The 19,396-nt window shown below is 44.5% G+C and overlaps 1 protein-coding gene across 1 annotated transcript; it reads left to right on the forward strand.

The window, feature by feature from the left end:
- Window positions 1–1,080: 1,080 nt before the first annotated feature.
- On the forward strand, window positions 1,081–19,130 carry LOC140685983 (uncharacterized). Its single transcript, XM_072938375.1, has 16 exons — window positions 1,081–1,137; window positions 4,966–5,064; window positions 6,418–6,439; window positions 7,922–8,010; window positions 8,604–8,714; window positions 10,371–10,443; window positions 12,513–12,651; window positions 13,997–14,095; window positions 14,777–14,837; window positions 14,950–14,985; window positions 15,061–15,128; window positions 15,247–15,313; window positions 16,264–16,426; window positions 16,965–17,029; window positions 18,617–18,770; window positions 19,039–19,130. Exons 1-16 carry the CDS (start codon window positions 1,081–1,083, stop codon window positions 19,128–19,130), a joined length of 1,395 nt encoding a protein of 464 aa, XP_072794476.1.
- Window positions 19,131–19,396: the final 266 nt, after the last annotated feature.

Below are 19,396 nucleotides of genomic sequence, written 5' to 3' on the forward strand. Positions count from 1 at the left end.
CATATCAAGATACCAAATCTTCCCACCACCCCAGAAGGATTTCTCTAGCCCCCTCATAGCCAATACTGCCCCAAAGCATAACTTTGCTTCTGCCTCACCTCGGTAGTTTCTGCCTCCTCGGACCTGGGTGTACCTGAGTCACCCAAGTGCAGAGTGGAGGGTGTGACAATATACAATTATACTGTGTAGTTATATATATGGTAAAAATAATAGGGTTTATTTTTATGCATGTATCATGTGTACCTAAAATTAATGTGTCACATACAGGTGTACTACAGATAAGGACGGCCGTATGGGTGTGGTGATGTGATTAGGATGGTTTGCTGTTTAGATCTTCTCCATCTTGTGGACATTCTATCTGCCTTTTGTATGAAGTGCTGAGTGAGGGGGAGTGAAGACCTCCTACCCTGCTTGTGCAGGTGATTCCTCTTGGTTCTGTCATTCTTTTTCTTAGTCTTTTTCAGCCACTGCCTGTGGGAAACTCTGGGAATCTGGAGAAGAGGGAGGAAGCGCCCAGAATTGGAGGGCAGGGAACCTGAGTTGGGCAGGACCAGAAAGCATAAGGCCAGGAAAGTTTGCAGAGAGGACCCAGGGTTGGATGGCAGTTGGTGGGGGCGGGGATCAGGTGGGCGGGGCCCCCGCATTCTAGAAGTGAGGTCACCCGGAATGTCCACTGTGAGGACCAGGGGCAAAGGCAGGTGATTGGTCGAGAGAGGGCATGAAGCGTCAGCGTTGCTAAGGCAGCGTTCAGACAGGAGAAGGCTTGGAGGGAGGCATCTGGTCCCCTCCAGCTGCTCCTGAGAGTCCGCTTGACCTGCTGTTTGTTTTCCTGCCCTGCTGACCTTCTCCCCCGACTGAACCCTCCTTCCTCCCCTCAAGGGTTTGATTGACCCTCACCCTTTCTGTGACCCCTTCTCCTCCCAAGTGCCCAGCCCTTCTTCCTGTCACACTCCCTCCCCAATCCCATCCCCAGCCCCTCCCCTCCCCTCCCCTCCCCTCCCCTCCCTTCCCCTCCCTTCCCCTCCCCCCACCTCCTGCCTGCGGACCCCAGGGCCCTGGGAGGACCAGGACATGGAGATAATGGGGATGCTTTTCTGCCGCTACGTGCTGGGGTGTACTGGATATGAAAATACAACTGTGAGTAAACATTGGGCATCGGGTTTCCTCCTTTTTCCTGGGCTCTTCCACACTATGGTTAAATATCTGCTTTCTCACGGGGTCCTTGATGGGAACACATCGTTGGTGCAGACCAAGGCCCTCTGGGCAGGTTTCTTGACCAGCCTGCAGCGGCCCTGGCCACCAGCATTTTCATCAAGATCTGGGTCCTGTCACGACCTCTTGGACCAAACACAGCAGGCTGACAGGATGAAACCTGAAATAGTTACTTTATTGCATCAAAGAAGGAAATGTGAATGTACTAAAAGCCATTGAGTTGTATGCCTAAAATGAGGAAATGTGTGAATTATATCTCAATAAAGCTGTTTTTTAAAAAGTGAGAAGCTTATTTACTAGAAGTCATAGTTAGACTGGCTTCTGGAAAGCTTGTCAAGATCCTGCTTCAAGCTGTGCATGTTTGGGTGCAGTCGCTGTGAAGTGCGCTCTCCTGTGAGTACACTCTTCCCAGTGGTGACATGTGGCAGCCCTGGGAGCAGTTGTGTCTCAGCACTGGGTTGATGCTAGCCTGTTAAACAGTGAAGTGTCATTTGTGCTCTGTGCTTTCTGGTTTGTTAACTTCTAGCAACAATTCTTTTTTCTTTGAAGTGTATTCTTTTCAGAAATCTTAATGTAACAAAAGTATTCAGTAGCCCTGTAATTTTTAAAATATTTTTATTGACATATAGTCAGTTTGCAATGCTGTGTCAGTTTCTGGGGTACAACAGAATGCTTCAGTCATATAGGAACATACATATGTTCTCTTCCATATTCTTTTTTACCATAAATTACTACTAGTCATTAAATATAGTTCCCTGTGCTGTACAGTATAAGCTAGTTGTTGTCTACTTTATATAGATTAGTATTTGTGAATCTCAAACTCCCAACTTTTCCCTTCCCACTCCATTCCCCCCAATTATCATAAATTTGTTTTCTACATCTGAGTCTGTTTTTGTTTTGTAAATAAGTTTGTCTTTTTTTTTAAGAGTCCACATATAAGTGATATGGCATTTTTCTTTTGCTTTCTGACTACTTCACTTAGAATAACATTCTCCAGGTCCATCCTGGAGAATGGCATCATTTTATCATTTTCTATGGCTGAGTAGTATTCCATTCTATAAATATACCACAGATTCTTTATCCTGTGAGTGGACATTTAGGTTGTTTCCATGTCTTGGCTATTGTACATAGTGCTGTATGAACATTGGGGTGCATGTACCTTTTTGAATTAAGGTTCCCTCTGGATATATGCCCAGGAATGGGATTGTTGGATTGTATGGTAAGTCTATTTTGAGGAATCTCCATACTGTTTTCCATAATGGCTGCACCAAACTACATTCCCACCAGCAGTGTAGGAGGGTTCCCTTTTCTCCTCAGCTTCTCCAGCATTTGTTGTTGGTTGACTTTTGAATGATGGCCCTTCTGACTGGTGTGGGGTGATATGTCATTGTAGTTTTGATTTGCGTTTCTCTGATAATTAGTGATATTGAGCAGTTTTTCATGTGTCTTTTGGCCATTTGTATGTCTTCATTGGAGAATTGCTTGATTAGGTCTTCTGCCCGTTTTGAGATTGGGTTGTTTGTTTTTTTCTTAAGTCATATGAGCTGCTTATATATTCCAGAAATTAAGCCTTTGTCAGTCTCATTTTTGCAAATATTTTCTCCCATTCTGTAGGTTGTCTTTTTGTTTTATTTGTAGTTTCCTTTGCTGTGCAAAAGCTTCCAAATTTAATCAGGTCCCATTTGTTTATTTTTGCTTTTATTTCTATTGGACTTCTAGCAAATTCTGAGTCATCTCTTTCCTTCTCATCTTGGAGGCTACCCCCAGGGACTCTGTGTCTGACTAGGTTGACAGGAGCCCTGAGAGCCCCGTCGATGTGAAAATGAGTGGCTGCAGCCTGCTGGGATGTTTATAATGGGGAAATGCCTGGGAGAGACATGACCAGGAGGGGGATGAGTTGTCATTCTTTCTTTAGTAAAGTGTCCATGTTCAGAGTGTTGGTTTTCCCGAAGCAGAAAGGGCCCTTCATGTCCTTAGAATTGTCCAAATATGAAGAAATAGAGATACATGCTCTGAAATTTTCACTCTATCAGGAAAAAGCACCTCCACACCCCAAAAAAGAAAGACTGAGAACACCTCATGGATCTAAGTGGGTTTGTTCTGATGGGCTTTCAGCAGATTCTCATGGACCTGGAAAAATTGAGTGTCAGGAACAGTCTTTGCACGGAGGCAGAATCACACCACATGAACACTCCACCCAAAGAGGAGTCTGTTCTTTTTCTTTCGAGCCTACTGAGGAGGACGTTTCTAGGTCGTATTTCTTGGAATTTTTTCCCTCAAAGAGGCTGAGGCTGAGTTCTCATAGGTTAGTTAAGCCCTCTTTCCCTACCACGTCTTTGAGCATTTGGATAAACTAACTTGTCCTCCTCCTCCGTTGCTCATGGCCGCTGACAGAACCTGAGTCCATCAGCCTGGTGGATAGACTATAGGTAGGAGTCAGCTACTGACATCAGCGCTTAGACAGGACCGTGTGTGACAAGCATGCTCATGACGGAAGGGGTTTTACCAATTGGTGCCTAGATGGTGTTTGTCTTTTTGTCCCCTGGTCTGCATGTCTCCCCTTTGTGCTGAGACCCACTGCTCTCTCAGACTGTGGTTACGCAAAGACAGTGTGTGTTTCCCACAGCACACATTTTACTGACCTCAACGGTGAGAGCAGCTGACAATGACTATGTTACCGATTTCAGAGGCTGCTTTCTAGAGGTTTTATTTGCACAAGACTGAAACTTGGTGTCTAGATTAGTACAAATTACATTGTACATTTATTCCCTCCTATAATACTTATAAATCTAGTTTTTACAAAACTGAGTGTTTGTCTTTTGTTTTGGTGACCGTACATTCCAGAAATACGAATTAATTTTCATTGCAACTGTTAATGGACGTAGGTGCAATACTATGAAATATGCATGTGAATTATTTGTACTGATTATTTTGAATTTTCTTTTTATGTTAACTTCATTCTTAGGGTTTAACCATATTATACAAGATTACTCAATAATACAAATCCTTATTTACTTCAGAAGTCTGACATTACATGCTCTAGTTCAGAATCAGAGTGAACATTGAAAAAACCTCCATGGTTTTTAGAAAGTTGGGCTAAAATTAATCATTAATTTTTGCTGGAATAGTAATTTTGACATTATTATAAGAGCTGGTCTGCTTTCTCACTCATGTCCAATCTATAAATGTACAAATACATCTCTGTACATATCTCTGTATTCTAACACATTTTCATTGTGACTTTTCCGTACATTTTGGGTGCATTTTTGGAGATATTTCATAGAAGTTTGTCCAGATACTTCATTAACATACAATAGAAGATGTAGGCTTCCCATCCCCTGTAGGTTTGCGTTTCCTCATTTTCAATTTCAAGTTGGCTTCTACATTCATAAGTTAAGTTCTGTTAACTATTTTAAAAATATTTGCAATGTGTCGGCAAAGTCAGGTGTGTAACATTTTGTGTGTCATATTTTTCTGCAGCTTTAGTCTGGTGTGTTTACATGTAATATCAGCGCCTTTCCAGTGATACAGTTTATTGATATTTGACATATGTGAGCAGTAGTGAAACTATCACCAAATGAAGGCAGTAAACATGCCCACACTCCTAACAGCTTGCTCCTGCTCCTTTTGAACTCAAGTGTCCCTTCTTGCCTCTCTGAGGAGCTGTGGTTTAGGGTTTCTAAAGATGATTCTCTGTGACAGATAAGCTGCAAATGTCTTTGAGGTTCCTCATTATCTCCAATATCTTTTCAGATCCTCGAGATTTATGAACTTCTGTGGAAGCTTACTCTTCTTGCTGCCTCCTGGGGAGTTTCTAGTTTTCTCTTGTTTCTTTGGAGGACCGTCTGCGCTGTGAGTATTACTAAAGTACCTTATAGTGTCCTTTTAATCACACCTAACATGAATTTTTATAGTCACTGGACATTTTATTTGCCTGCCTGGGCCAGAATCCAGGAGTCTTTTCTTTGTTTCCTTTTAGATAACTAACTTGAACAGAAATTAATTTTGAAATGGAAATTTGTTGCAAAATACTATCTTTATAGTAAGAACTCAATGAGCAAGACAACAGTATATTCTCAGTGAGACAATGGCAATTTATAAACTCTTCTCTTCAGTAGCAAAACAGGAAGGTTAAGTGTTTGGTGAGCACATCTCTCTCCCCACCTGCCCCTGTCTGTGTGTTGGGTGACAGGGGACAGGGACTCTCTGTTCCCTGAGCAAGTGTGAAGTGAAGGGAACATCTGTGGTTTTCTGTTTGCCCTCCGTGCATACATTCTTCTATAGCCACATTATTGCCGCTGGAGCTTCAACCCTGTGATGATACTCCAATATCTTGGCAAGGTTAGGGCTGGCCTCAGTCTCTGATCATCACTTAAAGTTTTGAATGAAAAAATATGTGTTAAGGGTCAGGGAAGTGTGTCTTTACATGGTATTACAGTGGAGTCCTGCCTGGGTTTTATTGAGCTGTTATTCCTCAGATGATGACTCGTGTCTGAGTTAGGAAGCATGTTCGCTTCTTGAAAATGGTCACTGTCGGTCCTGCTGCTGCTTGTGCTTGTATTACAGCCATTGCTCACTTTCATTCTCATCTCATGTCTCATTTGATGTCCGTTTGTTTTTAGTGGTCTTGACAAATCTTACGACTTCATATGTTACAATTGCTTGTCAATTCAACAGTCAACTCTATACGATTTCAAAAAAGCTTTCACTGAATGAAAGTTGTGCATGTTAGTATAAAGATTTTGCCTTTATTTTTCTTTTAGTTTCTCCTCTCTCTCTCTCTCTCTCTCAAAGGTTGCACAGCAATCCAGGTTCTGGACTTACGTGTGGATGTTTGGTTTGACAAAAAAAAAATCGGATAAATGATGCATTACAACATATTATGAAAATAATACAGTTCAGTGTTATTAAACATGAATATGCATTATGAAAATTAAAGTAGATTGGTGTTTGTTTAATAGAATGTAACAGATCTTTTGTTCTAAAATAAGTTATTTACCATTGTGCTATCAGGAATGGTGAGTGAAAGATCATGCCTTAGGTAGGAAATTCTGATTTTTCTTGATTTTTAATCGTATGAATCGTTATGCTGATCCAAATTGATAATTGTAATTTCAATGGATTACTGTTTTAATAGTTTACTAGGAACTATATATTTACTAATTATATGTTTTGACTTCAAATTTAATGTTTCTTCCTCTCTAGGTAAAGCCTCCAAAGCCTCAAGGTAAGATGTTAGGGTTTAGTTTTCTTTGTAATGTTTTCTCAATACTGGGATTCAATATGGGTTTTAATTCAACTAAGAATTAACACAGTGACTTCTGATGTCTAACTGACTTAACTCTTGAAAATTTTACTCCTGGGATGGTGTCTAAATGACACCATAGAGGAAGTTGGCATCTATTGAGATATGAGACCAGGAGGATCACAGGAGTAGGGAGAGTAAGATGAGTTTAATTTTGCATAGAAACCTTTAGGAAGCAGGTGGTGAGAATGTTCGCAGTGACTACCTGACATGACCTGGCTCTTGGTGAAAAGGAAAGATGCTGAAACACCACTGGAGCCTGTCAGGACTCTCCAGGCTGAGGGAGGGATGCAGATGTATCCAGGTGTGTGTGTCACAGCCGAGGGGAAGCCGTGGGCTGTGACTCGGAAGTGAAGGGGGCCATTCGTGCCAGTGGGGACTTAATGGAAGTGATTCAGCCTGAGAATGCTACTTTCTGCTGACTCAGTGGGGCTGTGCTTGGCGGGCAGGGTGGCTGCCTGGCACTCAGTAGGCCCTCGAGGCCTGGTGTTGGTGACGGTGGATACAGAAATGCTGGTGCTTGGCAGAGTGATCTCAGCATCACAGCGTCCCCGCTGGGCAGAGAGAAGTTGCATGTGCGCTGTGCGGTCAGATGAGGGACTTAGATGCCCAAGAGAGGAGCCTGGAGCTGAGGGTCGTGTTCTAGAGCATCACACGTGGAGTCGCCTGTGACCGGCTGCTTTGTGTGTGCTGTTTTCCTGAAGCAGTGATGGGAACATTCTCATCCTGGCGATAGAAAAGCTTGTCATTCAGGGACTGTGTGTTACCCAGGCCCTTCAGTGACTAGGTGGTGAAGCCCACGTGGTACCAAAGTGTTTAATTCCAGCGACCTTGTCCTCCAGGGCCCCCAGCATGGTTTTCATGAAAGATGATCTGCCAGGCAGCAGGACGACACTGGGGGCTTGTGCGGGCCCAGTCAGGCGACGTGTTGAACTTGCCTTCTGTGGTGCTGCGGATAGGATAGGGCCTGGCTGTGGGGTGAACCTGCGTGGGATGAGGGTTTTTTTTTTTTCTTTTAAGCAGGGGCATGTTTACTTACCTTAGTAATTGGAGGAGGGAATCTTAAGGGGACAGGATGCTTGGTTTTTCTTTTTCATCTCTGGTGATGTCAGAAGTATTTGAATGATTGAATTTCCTAAGAATGGTGCTTATAGCTGGGAGAGAATTTAGGAGAAGACTTTATTGTGTTTCTGCATCCTTGAAAAAAATTGAACTAGGAATCTCAGCGATCTCACATGTAGAATGCCACTAAGATTTGCTTCCTTTAAGCACAGTAGTAAAGTTAAAAAGTTAGTTATACTCTTAGTGCCAGCCAAAGATATGTCTTTGCTGCTAATAAATTGGGGTAATTCTATTCTACTGGATTTTCCTACCAATATGAGAAACTGCTTTATCTCCTTTTAGTTCCTTTAAGGCAGATGGCTGAGAAGATCAAGAATGTTGAGGAAAAAAGCAGAGAACTTGCAGAAAATATATCTGCTTGGAAGCAGAAGGTATCATTGTCCTTCTGATATTCTTTTTCCAATTTCAGCTTCAGTTATTTGGCTCTCTTTTCTCTCATCCTTCTGTTCTGTTCCGTATGTTCTATAAGAGGTCTAGATTCAAAGCAAGTGTCCTAGATAAAAAAAAAAAAATGTCTTCTGTAGAGAACAGGGAACTCTACTTGATATCTTGTAATCTATAATGAAAAAGAATGTGAAGACAAATATAGGTATATATATATGTGTGACTGAAACACTATGCTGTATACCAGAAACCGACACATTGTAACTGACTATATTGCAGTAAAAAAATAAACAAAGCAAGTGTCGTAGATGTAAAGCACCACTTTCTGTATTAGTGGAAGGGGTCACACACAACGTGCGTTCAGCTACCAGTGTAATTAGTATTTGTAATTCTTTTATTACATATTTGCATAGGCCACTGACTCAAAGAAGCGCTTAGAGGAGACCATTAGGCAAAAGAAGATGCTCTCTGGTGAAGCGCTGACGTTTAAGGTGCAAACCTCTTCTTTTCCTAGATTACATTCTGAAAACAAATGAAAGTAATGAGTAATTGTTACTGATTCAATATGTTTTTTTTGAAGGAGAACTTGAAAACCGTTGAGAAGGATAATGCGTATTTGAATAACATCATTCAAATTACTCTAGCTAAACTGCAGGCAGCGAGGGCTCAGGATGCCAAGAGTCCACACTCGGTAAGAGTTTGGCTGCAACGTTGACCATAACTGGGCTTCTGAGGCTTTTTGTGCCCTGGGCGAGCTGCGCGCTCCAGGTCCACTTGCTTTTGGCCACAGCAGAATTTGGGAGCCCGGTAGCGGAACCTCCCTCTGAACAGTGATCCAGAATTTCACAGACTAAAACCTCCGTGACTTTTTAACTTCAGAGACTAGGAAATATGTCTTATTTTCACAACCTAGGGAGTTTTCTCTCCACTCACACTGTCCTCCAAGATACACAGAAAATGCCAGGAAACACCGGAGAGGTGAAGGAAGTTACTAGTCGAGCTGTGCAGCCCCTTGCCCTGTTTATGTTAAACAGAGAACTTTCCATGTGAGTTTGGGTAAACTTTATTTATATTCCACTAGGGACACTCATTTGTGAGCTCTTTGACATGAGCAGTTTCCCACCCTTGCTTTCCCCTTGTCATGCAGTCGTGTCTTCCATCGTCCAGTGAGGAGGAAGTCTGTGGAGGCTAGGGAGTACTTGTGCCTGATGGTCTCTTTTTTCTGCATTTCTTTATGGGCTTGACATTTGTCCTGGGCCCAGCCTGGATCAGCTGCCATCACAGGAAACTTAGGGGTGGCTGTGGGTACTGGCTGAGAAGGGACAGGATTCCAAATGGGTTGAAGAGAAGCAACTGTCCAACAGAAGAAACCAAGACTTGCTGGAAGAGCTTGACAGGCTGGCAGTGGAAGAGGACCAGCTGAAGAAGGAAATGCAGGACAAACAGGATCAGAACGAGCTGCTAGGGGGCCCAGTGCTAGAACTTGAAGGAAGAGGCTCTGTCTGCTGTAAACTCTCAAGTGGAGTAGACACTGTCTTTGACCTCAAACTGAAACTCATGGAAAGCCCCAGATGCTCTCACACATGTGTAAGGGGACGTATGACACTTGTTTTCCTTTCTTTTTAAAATTTTATGTTCAGAATCATATCACTGCCTTAATATCTTCTGGAGATAATGCTCACCAAAGTCTTTGTACCAGAGCTACTATGTTTATTTTGCACTTAACAAAATAATTTGTTTTTGAAAAAAAAGTTACACGCTTTTTAAGCCTATCATCCTGAGTTTTCATTGAAATCTTAGTACATGCTTTGTTTCTGTTCTGCGTGAAGATACTGGGAAAAGGAACATCTCCAGAGAACCTGGAAGATGCTGTTTCAATGAACACTTCAGGAACTTCAGAGGTAAATGCCTCTAGTTGCAGCAGGATTGCCACTGTACACATTAGCTTTCACAAGGAACAACAATCTCATGTCTTAGATTAAATGTTGATATCTGTTCAAATTATTTTCTTGGGAATTTAGTCATCAATGAGAATGTTTTGGGTTGAAATTGCTCATAATAAAACTCGTGTCCATGAAGCCACAGTGAAATCTGAAGAAATGTATGTGCAGGAGGACGTTCAGCTCAGCAGCAAGAAGAGAGTAAGAAACATTACTCACCCCAGAGACACTGAACTCAGAGAGCAGAGCATCACTTTGTCAGTGTTTAATTGTGCTGTAATGCGCATAAATCAGATGACCCGTCTTGGCTGACGTCCAAGTGTGCAATCCTCTCATGTTAAGTACATTCACATTGCTGTGGACCAGTACTTCTTGTTCAACTTCTTGTTCTCACATCTGTCTTACAGCCAGGTGTTTTGAAGACCAGATCTGAGGACTCAATGCAGACAGTTGTGATGACTGAGGACTGCAACCCGGAAGGTATGTTGTTTGTTGGGAAGAAAACCATATGTAGGCTTCCTGGGAGATGATGTGGCTTCAGTTCTAGACCCTTAGAATAAAATAAATATTATAATAAAGAGAGACAAATGATTTTTTTTTGGTTTTCCAGTGCATATGACAGTTAAGTTTACACTATACGGTAGTCTATTAAGTGAGCAATACCACTGTGTCTAAAAGCCCCAATGTTTGTAGCTTAATGAAAATATACTTTATTACTAAAAACTACTAGCCATCGTCGGAGCCTTCAGTGAGGGGTAATCTTTTTGTTGGTCGATGGTCTTTTTTTAACTTTTTTTTTTATAGAGTTATAGTCATTTTGGTGGATGGTATTGAATTGATGTTGGCGGCTGCTGACCGATCATTGTGACGGTCGCTGAAGATTGGTGTAACTTTTGCAATTTCTTACCGTAAGACCACAGTGAAGTTTGTCACAGGGTAACTCTTCCTTTCAGGAACAAGTCCTCTGTAGCAGGCAATTTGATACATTTTACACACAGCAGAACCTCTTTCCAAATTGGAGTCGGTCCTCTTGAAACCTTGCGGTAGTGTATCAGCTAACTTCATGAACTCTTGTAAGTCCTTTGTTATTTCAGCATTCTTCACAGCACCTTCACCAGTAGATTCCATCTCAAGAAACCAATTTCTTTGCTCGTCCATAAGAAGCAGCTCTTCATTCATGCACATTTATCAGGAGGTTGCAGCCACTCAGTCATGTCTTCAGGCTCCACTTCTAACTCTAGTTCTCCTGCTATTTTCAGCTCATCTGCAGTACCTTCCTGCACTGACGTCTTGAGCCCCTCAAAGTCACACATCAGGATTGGAATCAATCCCTTCCAAACCCCAGTTCATGTTGATATTTTGACTTCTTCCCATAAATCACAAATATTCTTAGTGGCACCTAAAATGGTGAATCCTTTCCAGAAAGTTTTCCATTCATTTGCCCAGACCCATCAGTGGTATCACTGTCTGTGGCAGCTAAAGCCTTCCAAAATGTATTTCTTTAATAATAAGACTTGAAAGTCATAATTACTCCTGATGCATGGGCTGCAGAAAGGATGTCGTGTTAAGCTTGGAAAAAGCATTCATCTCATATATCTCCGTCAGAGCTCCTGGGTGACCGGGTGCATTGTCCATGAGCAGTAATATTTTGAAAGAAATTTTTGTTTGTTTTCTCAGCAGTGGGTCTCAGCAATGGGCTAAAATGTTCATGTTGTAAATAGATGTGCTTTCATTCAGGCTTTGTTCCATTTATAAGAGCACAGAGTAGATTTCACATGATTCTCATTGGACGTGGGGTTTTCAGAATGTTAAATGAACACTGACTTCAACTTACAGTCACCAGGTGCATTAGCCCCTAACAAGAAAATCAGCCTGTGCACTGAAGATTTGATACCAGGCACTGACTTCTCCTCTCCAGCTATTAAAGTGCTGGGTGGCCTCCTCTTGCATTTCTCTGCGTTGAAAACCTGTTGTTTCGTGGAGCCATCTTCATTAGGTATCCTAGCTTCATCTGGAGAACTTGCAGCAGCTTCTGCATTAGCTCTTCCTGCCTTACCTTGCACAGCTATGCAGTGGAGATGGAATCTTGCCTTAAACTTCATGGACCAACTCCTGCTGGCTTCAGACTTTCCTTTTGTAGTCTCTTCATCTCTCTCAGGGTTTATAGAATTGCTGAGAATTTGGGACTTCTGCTGGATTAGGCTTTGCCTTAAAGGAATGTCATGCCTATTTTAATTAAAATGATAATGAAATATTTCAAGAATTACCAAAACGTGATGCAGAAAAGAAATGAGCAAATGTTGTTGGAAAGAAATGTCACTGATAGAATTGCTGGACTCAGGATTGTTACAAATATTCAATTTGTTTAAAAAAATGCATTACTGGGAAGCGCAATAAAACGAGATACGCCTGTTGTAGAAACGAGTTTGCACTGGGAAGGTAAAAAGTGGGTTCCTACCTTCAGGATTCTCTCCTTTGTCTACTCCCCACCACAACCAAGCTCTTGAGTGCACTGTGCACCCACAGAGACAATTGTTTTATGTTTACAGGACGTAAAAAGAAAATGCAAGGCCACCATGCTGCATCAGGATCTGTGAAAGCAGCAGAGGAAGCCAGATTCCAAAGGCGGAAGAAGAAAGTACGCTGGTTTGATGAAACTTGTGGACAGAGAAATATGGGCACTGAAGGGTAAGACATTCCCGTGTTAATCATGATGAATAATCTGTGAATGAGTGTGTAGAATTATGTGGATATTATAATATGTTTCAGAATACTTGCCACCTTATTTTCTTTACCATATTCAATCAGTACAGATTTGCTTTTCTCCCTTGGTTTTTGTAGTCTGCTGCTTCTGTTCATTCTAAGTGGTTACCAGAGTTCTTGTTTGTATTTAGTTTGTATTTATTTGTACTTAGATCTTAGTGGGTTTTTGGACCAGATTTAGTCACTGTATTATCTGAATCCCCCTAGGTCCATTTTTATTGTCCTTAGGTTTCAATCACATCATGTTGTCATGACCTGCCATGTGTCTATCATTTTTGTTAAACTCTAGACATTGGGTAGAAAATAGAGAAAATTGGAGGCCTAGTGTGAGGTTAACTTGCTGCAGAGAAGGTGGGCATTACAGCTGGCAGGTCATCAGGGTGCCAGAGTGCTGCATCCTGTTAACCTAGTTAGCAGCTGAGATCAATCAGTGCAGCCAGCCCTCCTGAGGCCCATGTGTCTCCTCACCTTTGTTCCTGGCATGATCTCACGGATCCCAGCTAAAGCCTGCAGGTGTCTCTGGGAATCACCTTCACTGATTGGCCGTGAGCTCCAGCTGGCTGACTGCGGTCCCCGTGGGGGGGGGGAGCACCAGCTGCCAGGCTGCTCTGCATCTCAGTAGTTTCCTCTGACCCCCCAGGGAAGGTGGACCCAGTCCTGGGCTTCCTTTTTCTCCATCTTGGTCTCATGTTCCTTCCTGGCTTGTTAGCAATTTGGTACTTTCAATGATGGATTTCATAATTTGTCCAGAGTTTCCTGTCATTCTCAGGAGGAGGTCATGGACTTCACACCCATTAGCCCACATTCAGAACCAAACATTTTCCTATATTCCCTGAAGAACCAGGTTTTGCCCCAGGCTTTGACTGAAATCAGGGCTCTCTGTGGGAGAAATCAAACAAGTCATGAACACTTGCTTCACCCTAACGGGTTTGGTTGTGATACTTAGTCATGCTCACACTGTCCCAGTCACAGGAGCCTGAGCCCGGGGTTGGGGGGGGCACGCAGAGTGCACCTCACGTGGGCTTTTCACGTGTGTTTAATTTATGTACAAATGAATAAGGGTGGGGACGCTGAAGGGAAGCCCAGATACCAAACATTTGCCAGAGGCCTGGGCGTAATGTTGTATCTACTTGTGGGGGCCTTTCATTCTTTCCTCTGTGTTTGTCAGTCTGAGATTTATGGGGAAGGGCGAAAGGGACATTGAATCGTTCCCTTCCAATTTCTGGGAGGGGAACTGGCAGAATTTCACAGAGTCTCTTTCCCCTCTCAGGAAGGTGGACGTGAAAGGATGTGAGCTGGTGGGAAAGCAGCAGCTGTTGGCAGCAGAGGAGAGGGCAAAACTGGCTGAGAAAGAGACAAAACAGCACAAGTGAGTTCAGCTTCTCTGCACCCACCGCTCCGAAACCCCTGTTGGATTTTTTGAAAACTTTTCTAAAATGTGTAGACACAATATCACACACAGACCCAAACAAATATTCAGAAGACATTTGTATACATACTTCACACAGGAGAAAAAAAATGTTAAGTTTTACACGTTAAGTTAAAAGTTTAAGTTTAAAAAGTATTAAGTTACTAAGAATTTCCTGGTCCCCAGTGCTGGCCAGAGTCTGTGGAAAGACGGTTCACAGAGATGTTTCTGAAGGTGCTGTAAACTGTTCTCAATCTGAGGACAGCAGTTTGGTGTAACGTCAGTTGGACCAATAAATATGCCCGTGCCACTGGGGAGACCCACTTGTAGAGAAATAGGATCAGGATGTAAGGAAAAGAAGATTCAAGGTTTACTCGACACAGGGTAAGTGAGGGAAGTGTTGAGAATGGGAAAGGAAGCTATGTCAGTGCAGAACCTGGCTGGTGTCAAATAATAATGACGGAAGGAGTGACTGCAGCAATAGCTTCGGACCTGCTGTACTTTTACAGCCGTGTGAAGTGTGTCTTGTACAGTTAGGTAATGTGTTTAAGTGTATAGTTCAGATAATGTGGACTTGGGCAGGTTACTTAAAATCATGCCCAGCATTGTATTTTCTCTGATGAAACAATTTGTAACTCGTAGGAGAAGACTTGAAGAATGTCATGGGCAAATGCGGGAAGCAGAGATCACCTTGGGACTCCAGGTACCCTGCCTTCCCCCTGACACGCCGAGTCCTCAGCACGTGATGCAGATCGTTATTGTGGCCCTGAGAACCGCTAACCATGGGTTGTTCCTTGATGTGTCGACTTTTTCAGGTCATTCTTGCTGAGAAGGAGGCCCAAGACAACTGGGTAAGAATTTGTTTCCTTCCTTCTCTTTGTGCACAGTCGGCCACAATTGAACGTGGATGTGTTTTTCTCCCACAGATAAGGGCTCGGGAGCTGGAGAGGGAAAATGCTGAGTGGAGAAGGGAGGTCGCCCACATGAAACAAAGGTACAGAGTTTTGACCCATTTTTAAGGGTGTTTTGAGATTTTTAAGGATTGGCTGTTTTGTGTCTAGGAGAGGAATTGATGTAATTCTTGTTGAAGCCGTTCTTTCTCTGTCTTTAAGATTGGATGCAATCTGCAGAGAGAGGCAGGCAGAAGAATACATGAGGCAGCAGGCCGAGGAGGCCCAGGTAAATGATTTTTTTCCAGTTGTGTTCCAGTGGTCATTTTGTGTTGGAACTGTCTCTGGAAATACCTGATATCTTTCCAGCCATCCTTTCCTGGCCTTGCCTCTGGATTGTGTATTTTGTAACACATCTACCGTGTCATTTACTTTTCAAATGCAAACTCTTGCCCGAATCTTCCCCCAAGCTTCCCCACGCAGCTGGTCACCTTTGGTGGGACCTTTTATATTTTTCTAAAAGTAGGAAAAACATTCCTAATAGTTATGTGGATTCCCACACAAACCCTGGAGAGCCACAGTAGTCTTCCTGAGAAAAGAACACAGGAGGGCATCACAGCTTGGGATTCCAAGCTGTATCATCAAACTATAGGTTTCAAAACTGACATGAAAACAGACCCAAGACCAGTGGAACACTCTCAAGAGCCCAGAAACACACCCACGCAAATACAGTCAATTGACATCTGACAAGGGAGCCAAGAGTACTCAATAGAGAAAAGGCAGTGTCCGAAATAAATGGTGCTGGGAAAACAGGGTATTGCCATGTAAAACACTGAAGTCCCTGTCACCTGCTTCTCAGAAAGATTGACTTGAAATGAATTAAAGACCTGAAACCACCATCCCCTCTCACTCTCTCTGCTCATAAAATGCACACAAGGGGCTTTTGTGCTGGTGAGCGGCCCTGGGAGTAGGTGCGTGCTTGTCTCTGTGATGCCCCAGGACTGGTCCCTTTCCTCCCTGCATTTGCAGACAGTGGCAGTGATGCACTGCCTGGCCTACAACTCCCGTAAGCTCACAGGGGGACCCAGGAGGGTAGAGTTTTTTGGCACTGATGCTCTGCTTATAAACCCTGGTTGATGTGAGGGTAACAGGGACTGTTCCTGTTTTGACTGGTACCGTGTGTGTGTGTCCTTTTCCATAATAGTCATATATTTCAAAACTGAATCTTCTGTCCTGCAGGTCTATGGGAATGAAAGAGTGCCCTATCCAATCTCAGCAGCTCCGTGCAGGTTCTACCCCTCGGAATATCCACCTGCACCATTCTTGGGTTACAGGCCACCGCCACCGAGTCCACCCTGGTGCTCTCCAGGACCTTATCAAACACCTCTGTCTCCACTCTTTGGTAAGACGAAAGCATATAACTCTGTTTCCGTGTTGAGTATTTGCAAGGAAGGGAAGAAGTCACTCCAGGGCTTTGCAAAGCCTGGGGAAATCAGACGTAAGGCATGGTAACATTCTTCTAGGTTCTTAGCACACATATTTATTTGATGGACCGACTGATTTCCCCATCTTGACCTGGGAAGCAGGTGTCTCTTGAAGAGGAAAAAAATCTCTTCTGACAGAAAGCAAAAATGTCACTGATAAACACATGCCTTCAACATAGAACATGTTCAGGGATCTGTGACAGATGAAACACACCCTTAGTGATTTGTCTAGCTAGTCTGAGCTATGACATTGCACAGATAATTAGTCAAGAAAATACCAGAAACTAGAAGATGTGGTCTCTACATCGAGAGTCAGGAGAGATGCCACTGCTGTGTTCTGGTGTGGGAACCAGCGTGACGCGGTGAAGGAAGGCTTGGGAGTGTTGTAATGCTTGACGAGGGTCCACACAGGAAAGCCTGATCCTCCATCCTTTCTGTGGTTTTTCTCCAATGCAGGACCTGGGGCGGCTCCGGTGCAGCCCGGCAGCTCCCGCCAGCCTGAGGCAGCCCTGGAGGCCCAGGTAAGTGGGGTGTCGTTGTCGGTTGGAAGTCGTTCTGGAAAATGTGATCATTTTGTTTTCCCAGCAGCCGCTCCTGGCCTCGTCTCCAGATTGTGTGTTCTGTGACAGATCTGGCATTTCATTACGTTTGAAATTCAAACTCTTGCCCAGGAGCCAGTGGGCTTCTCCCCTGAGCCCCGTCACCTTGGGTGGTGCCTACAGAAGCCATCAGGGAGTTCATGGAAGCTGAGGAGTGCAGACTTTGTGTGTTTCTCGAAATAGCATGAGGAGGGTGAGCCCTCGCTCTGCACTGACTTCTGGCTCGTCTGACTCCTTTTTACCTCCTTCACTTGGGATTGCTCTTGGGTCACAGAGACAGGTTCCTGTCGTCATTCTTTGACAGGTTTTCTGGCTCAGGCTGGGGATTCTCCTGTTTAGAATGTCCACTCAAGTCCTGGTAACTGAAAATTGAGCAAAGCCCTCCCTCCGGCTTTACACCGTGTGCTTTGTGCACCTGTGAGTCTTCGTGGGTGTAGTAAATGTCACAGCCCATCACTGTCTTTTCTGGGGAGGTAACTGTATCTTCCACGCTCCCTCCAGTTGCACTCTGGGTAGAAAAGCCTGACTCTCAGAGATGCTGCATTTGTAGTAGGAAATAGAGGCTGGAACTGGAAGTGCCCGCAACGAAAATGCCTGTTCCCTGCAGGGGGATTCCAATTGGCACCAAAGTGGTGACATTGTATCCCTCACCCTGCACTGGGTGGGTCCTGCCCTGGAAGCTGTCAGAGCTGCTCCACTGTGTGATCACACACTGTGGGATTTTGCGCATGAGCTAAAATCCCTTTGATGTCAGCTGTGGGACTGAGACTTCCCACTTCACTTTCCCATAGGCTGCACATAGTGTGCGTTTCGTAGTGAACTTAAAATGCAGATGTACCTGAGAATGAGGATGATTGTAGCGGAGCCTGACTACCTTCTGAGAACAACCTCGTCTCCTCTGGAGCACTTGGGCAGTGCCCCCGCAGGATTCCAGGATGCCCAGCTCTCCAGAGTTCTTTACACCCAGGGGCAGCCCCTGCAGGGAGGAGAGGGGCCCTTTGTGAGGAGGGAGCAGAGAGCGCCTGGCAGGGGTCTGCAGAGAGAGTGATGACCCTGCTGTGGCTCTGCTCCCATGTGTGGAGAATGGGCTCTCCACGTCCTTTCTTTCTCCGTGTTCCTAATCCACACCAAGCAAGCTTCCATGGTGTTGGGGAAGGCAGTGGGGAGGGCTATTCTGCTCAGAGAGGCTGCCTGTTGGGAAGGCGCTACTTGGGCAGTGTGCTGGAACCTCTCTGTGCATGGTCTCAGGCAGGCCCCTTGGCTTCTTCCACGTACAGGCAGCGGTGGTGATGTGTGGCGACCGTGCTTTATCCCCATGTCCTCCTGTGTGGCCCAGGCTGCAGGCAGGCCCCAGAGGGATGGGTGGACTGTGTGGCACTGTGCTGCTGTCTGGGCACCTGATGGAGGGGAGGGTGCCCGGTGCTGACAGCTGCTGCGTTGGGTTCCAGCTTTTGTCCGTTTTGATCCTTTTGTCTGTCATCCAACCCAGCTCTCCCTTGTGTTCTGCAGGTGACACTGGGGGTTGGAGGGCCCCATCCTTTCACACGACCAGCCTGCATGGCATGCCTCATAAGCAGCCCATCATCACCCAGTGGGCCGCCTGCACCTGGGCCACCCTTGTGCCCTGTGCAGCCTCGCCCACCAGCACCACCTGCTCCACTTGGTAAGATTAAAACATATTACTCTGTTTCTTTTTTGAGTCACTGCAAAAGAAGGGCAGATCGCTCTCCAGAGCTTCCCAGTGCATGGGCAACCCTGAATGGGGCCACTGGCGTGTTCCTCTAGTCCCTTAGCACACACACTTGATGGACCGCGTCTTCCCCACCCAGACCTGGGGAGGAGGTGTCTCTTGTAGAATGAAAAAGAGTCCTCTGATGGAAGGAAGATATGCTTGTGTTTCACACGGGCTTTCAACATCGACCACGTTCTAGGCTCCCTGAAGGAGAAGCCTGCCCATATCATCTTCTCCAGCGAGTGGAGCCTGGACCTTCCACAGCTGATGATTAGCTATGCAAACACCTGAACCTGTGGCCTGTGGTATCTTCCTCAAGGGTCCTGACACCTGTCTCCCACTCAGTGTGATGTGAGAAAGCTTGTAATCTGTCAGGGAAGGCTCAAACGTTGTTATGCTTCAGCAAACTAACATGTTTTGTAAGACAGTAAACACTGAAAGGTGTTTTCTTTTTGTATTTTATCAACGCTGAGCAGCTAGTTTACAGCGCGGAAGGATATAGGTGAGTTGTAAATAGAATACATGCTTACTTAGCATGAAGGCTTCCCTGGATTGAA

Source organism: Vicugna pacos, chromosome 15, assembly GCF_048564905.1.
Source record: "Vicugna pacos chromosome 15, VicPac4, whole genome shotgun sequence".
Taxonomy (NCBI): Eukaryota; Metazoa; Chordata; class Mammalia; order Artiodactyla; family Camelidae; genus Vicugna; species Vicugna pacos.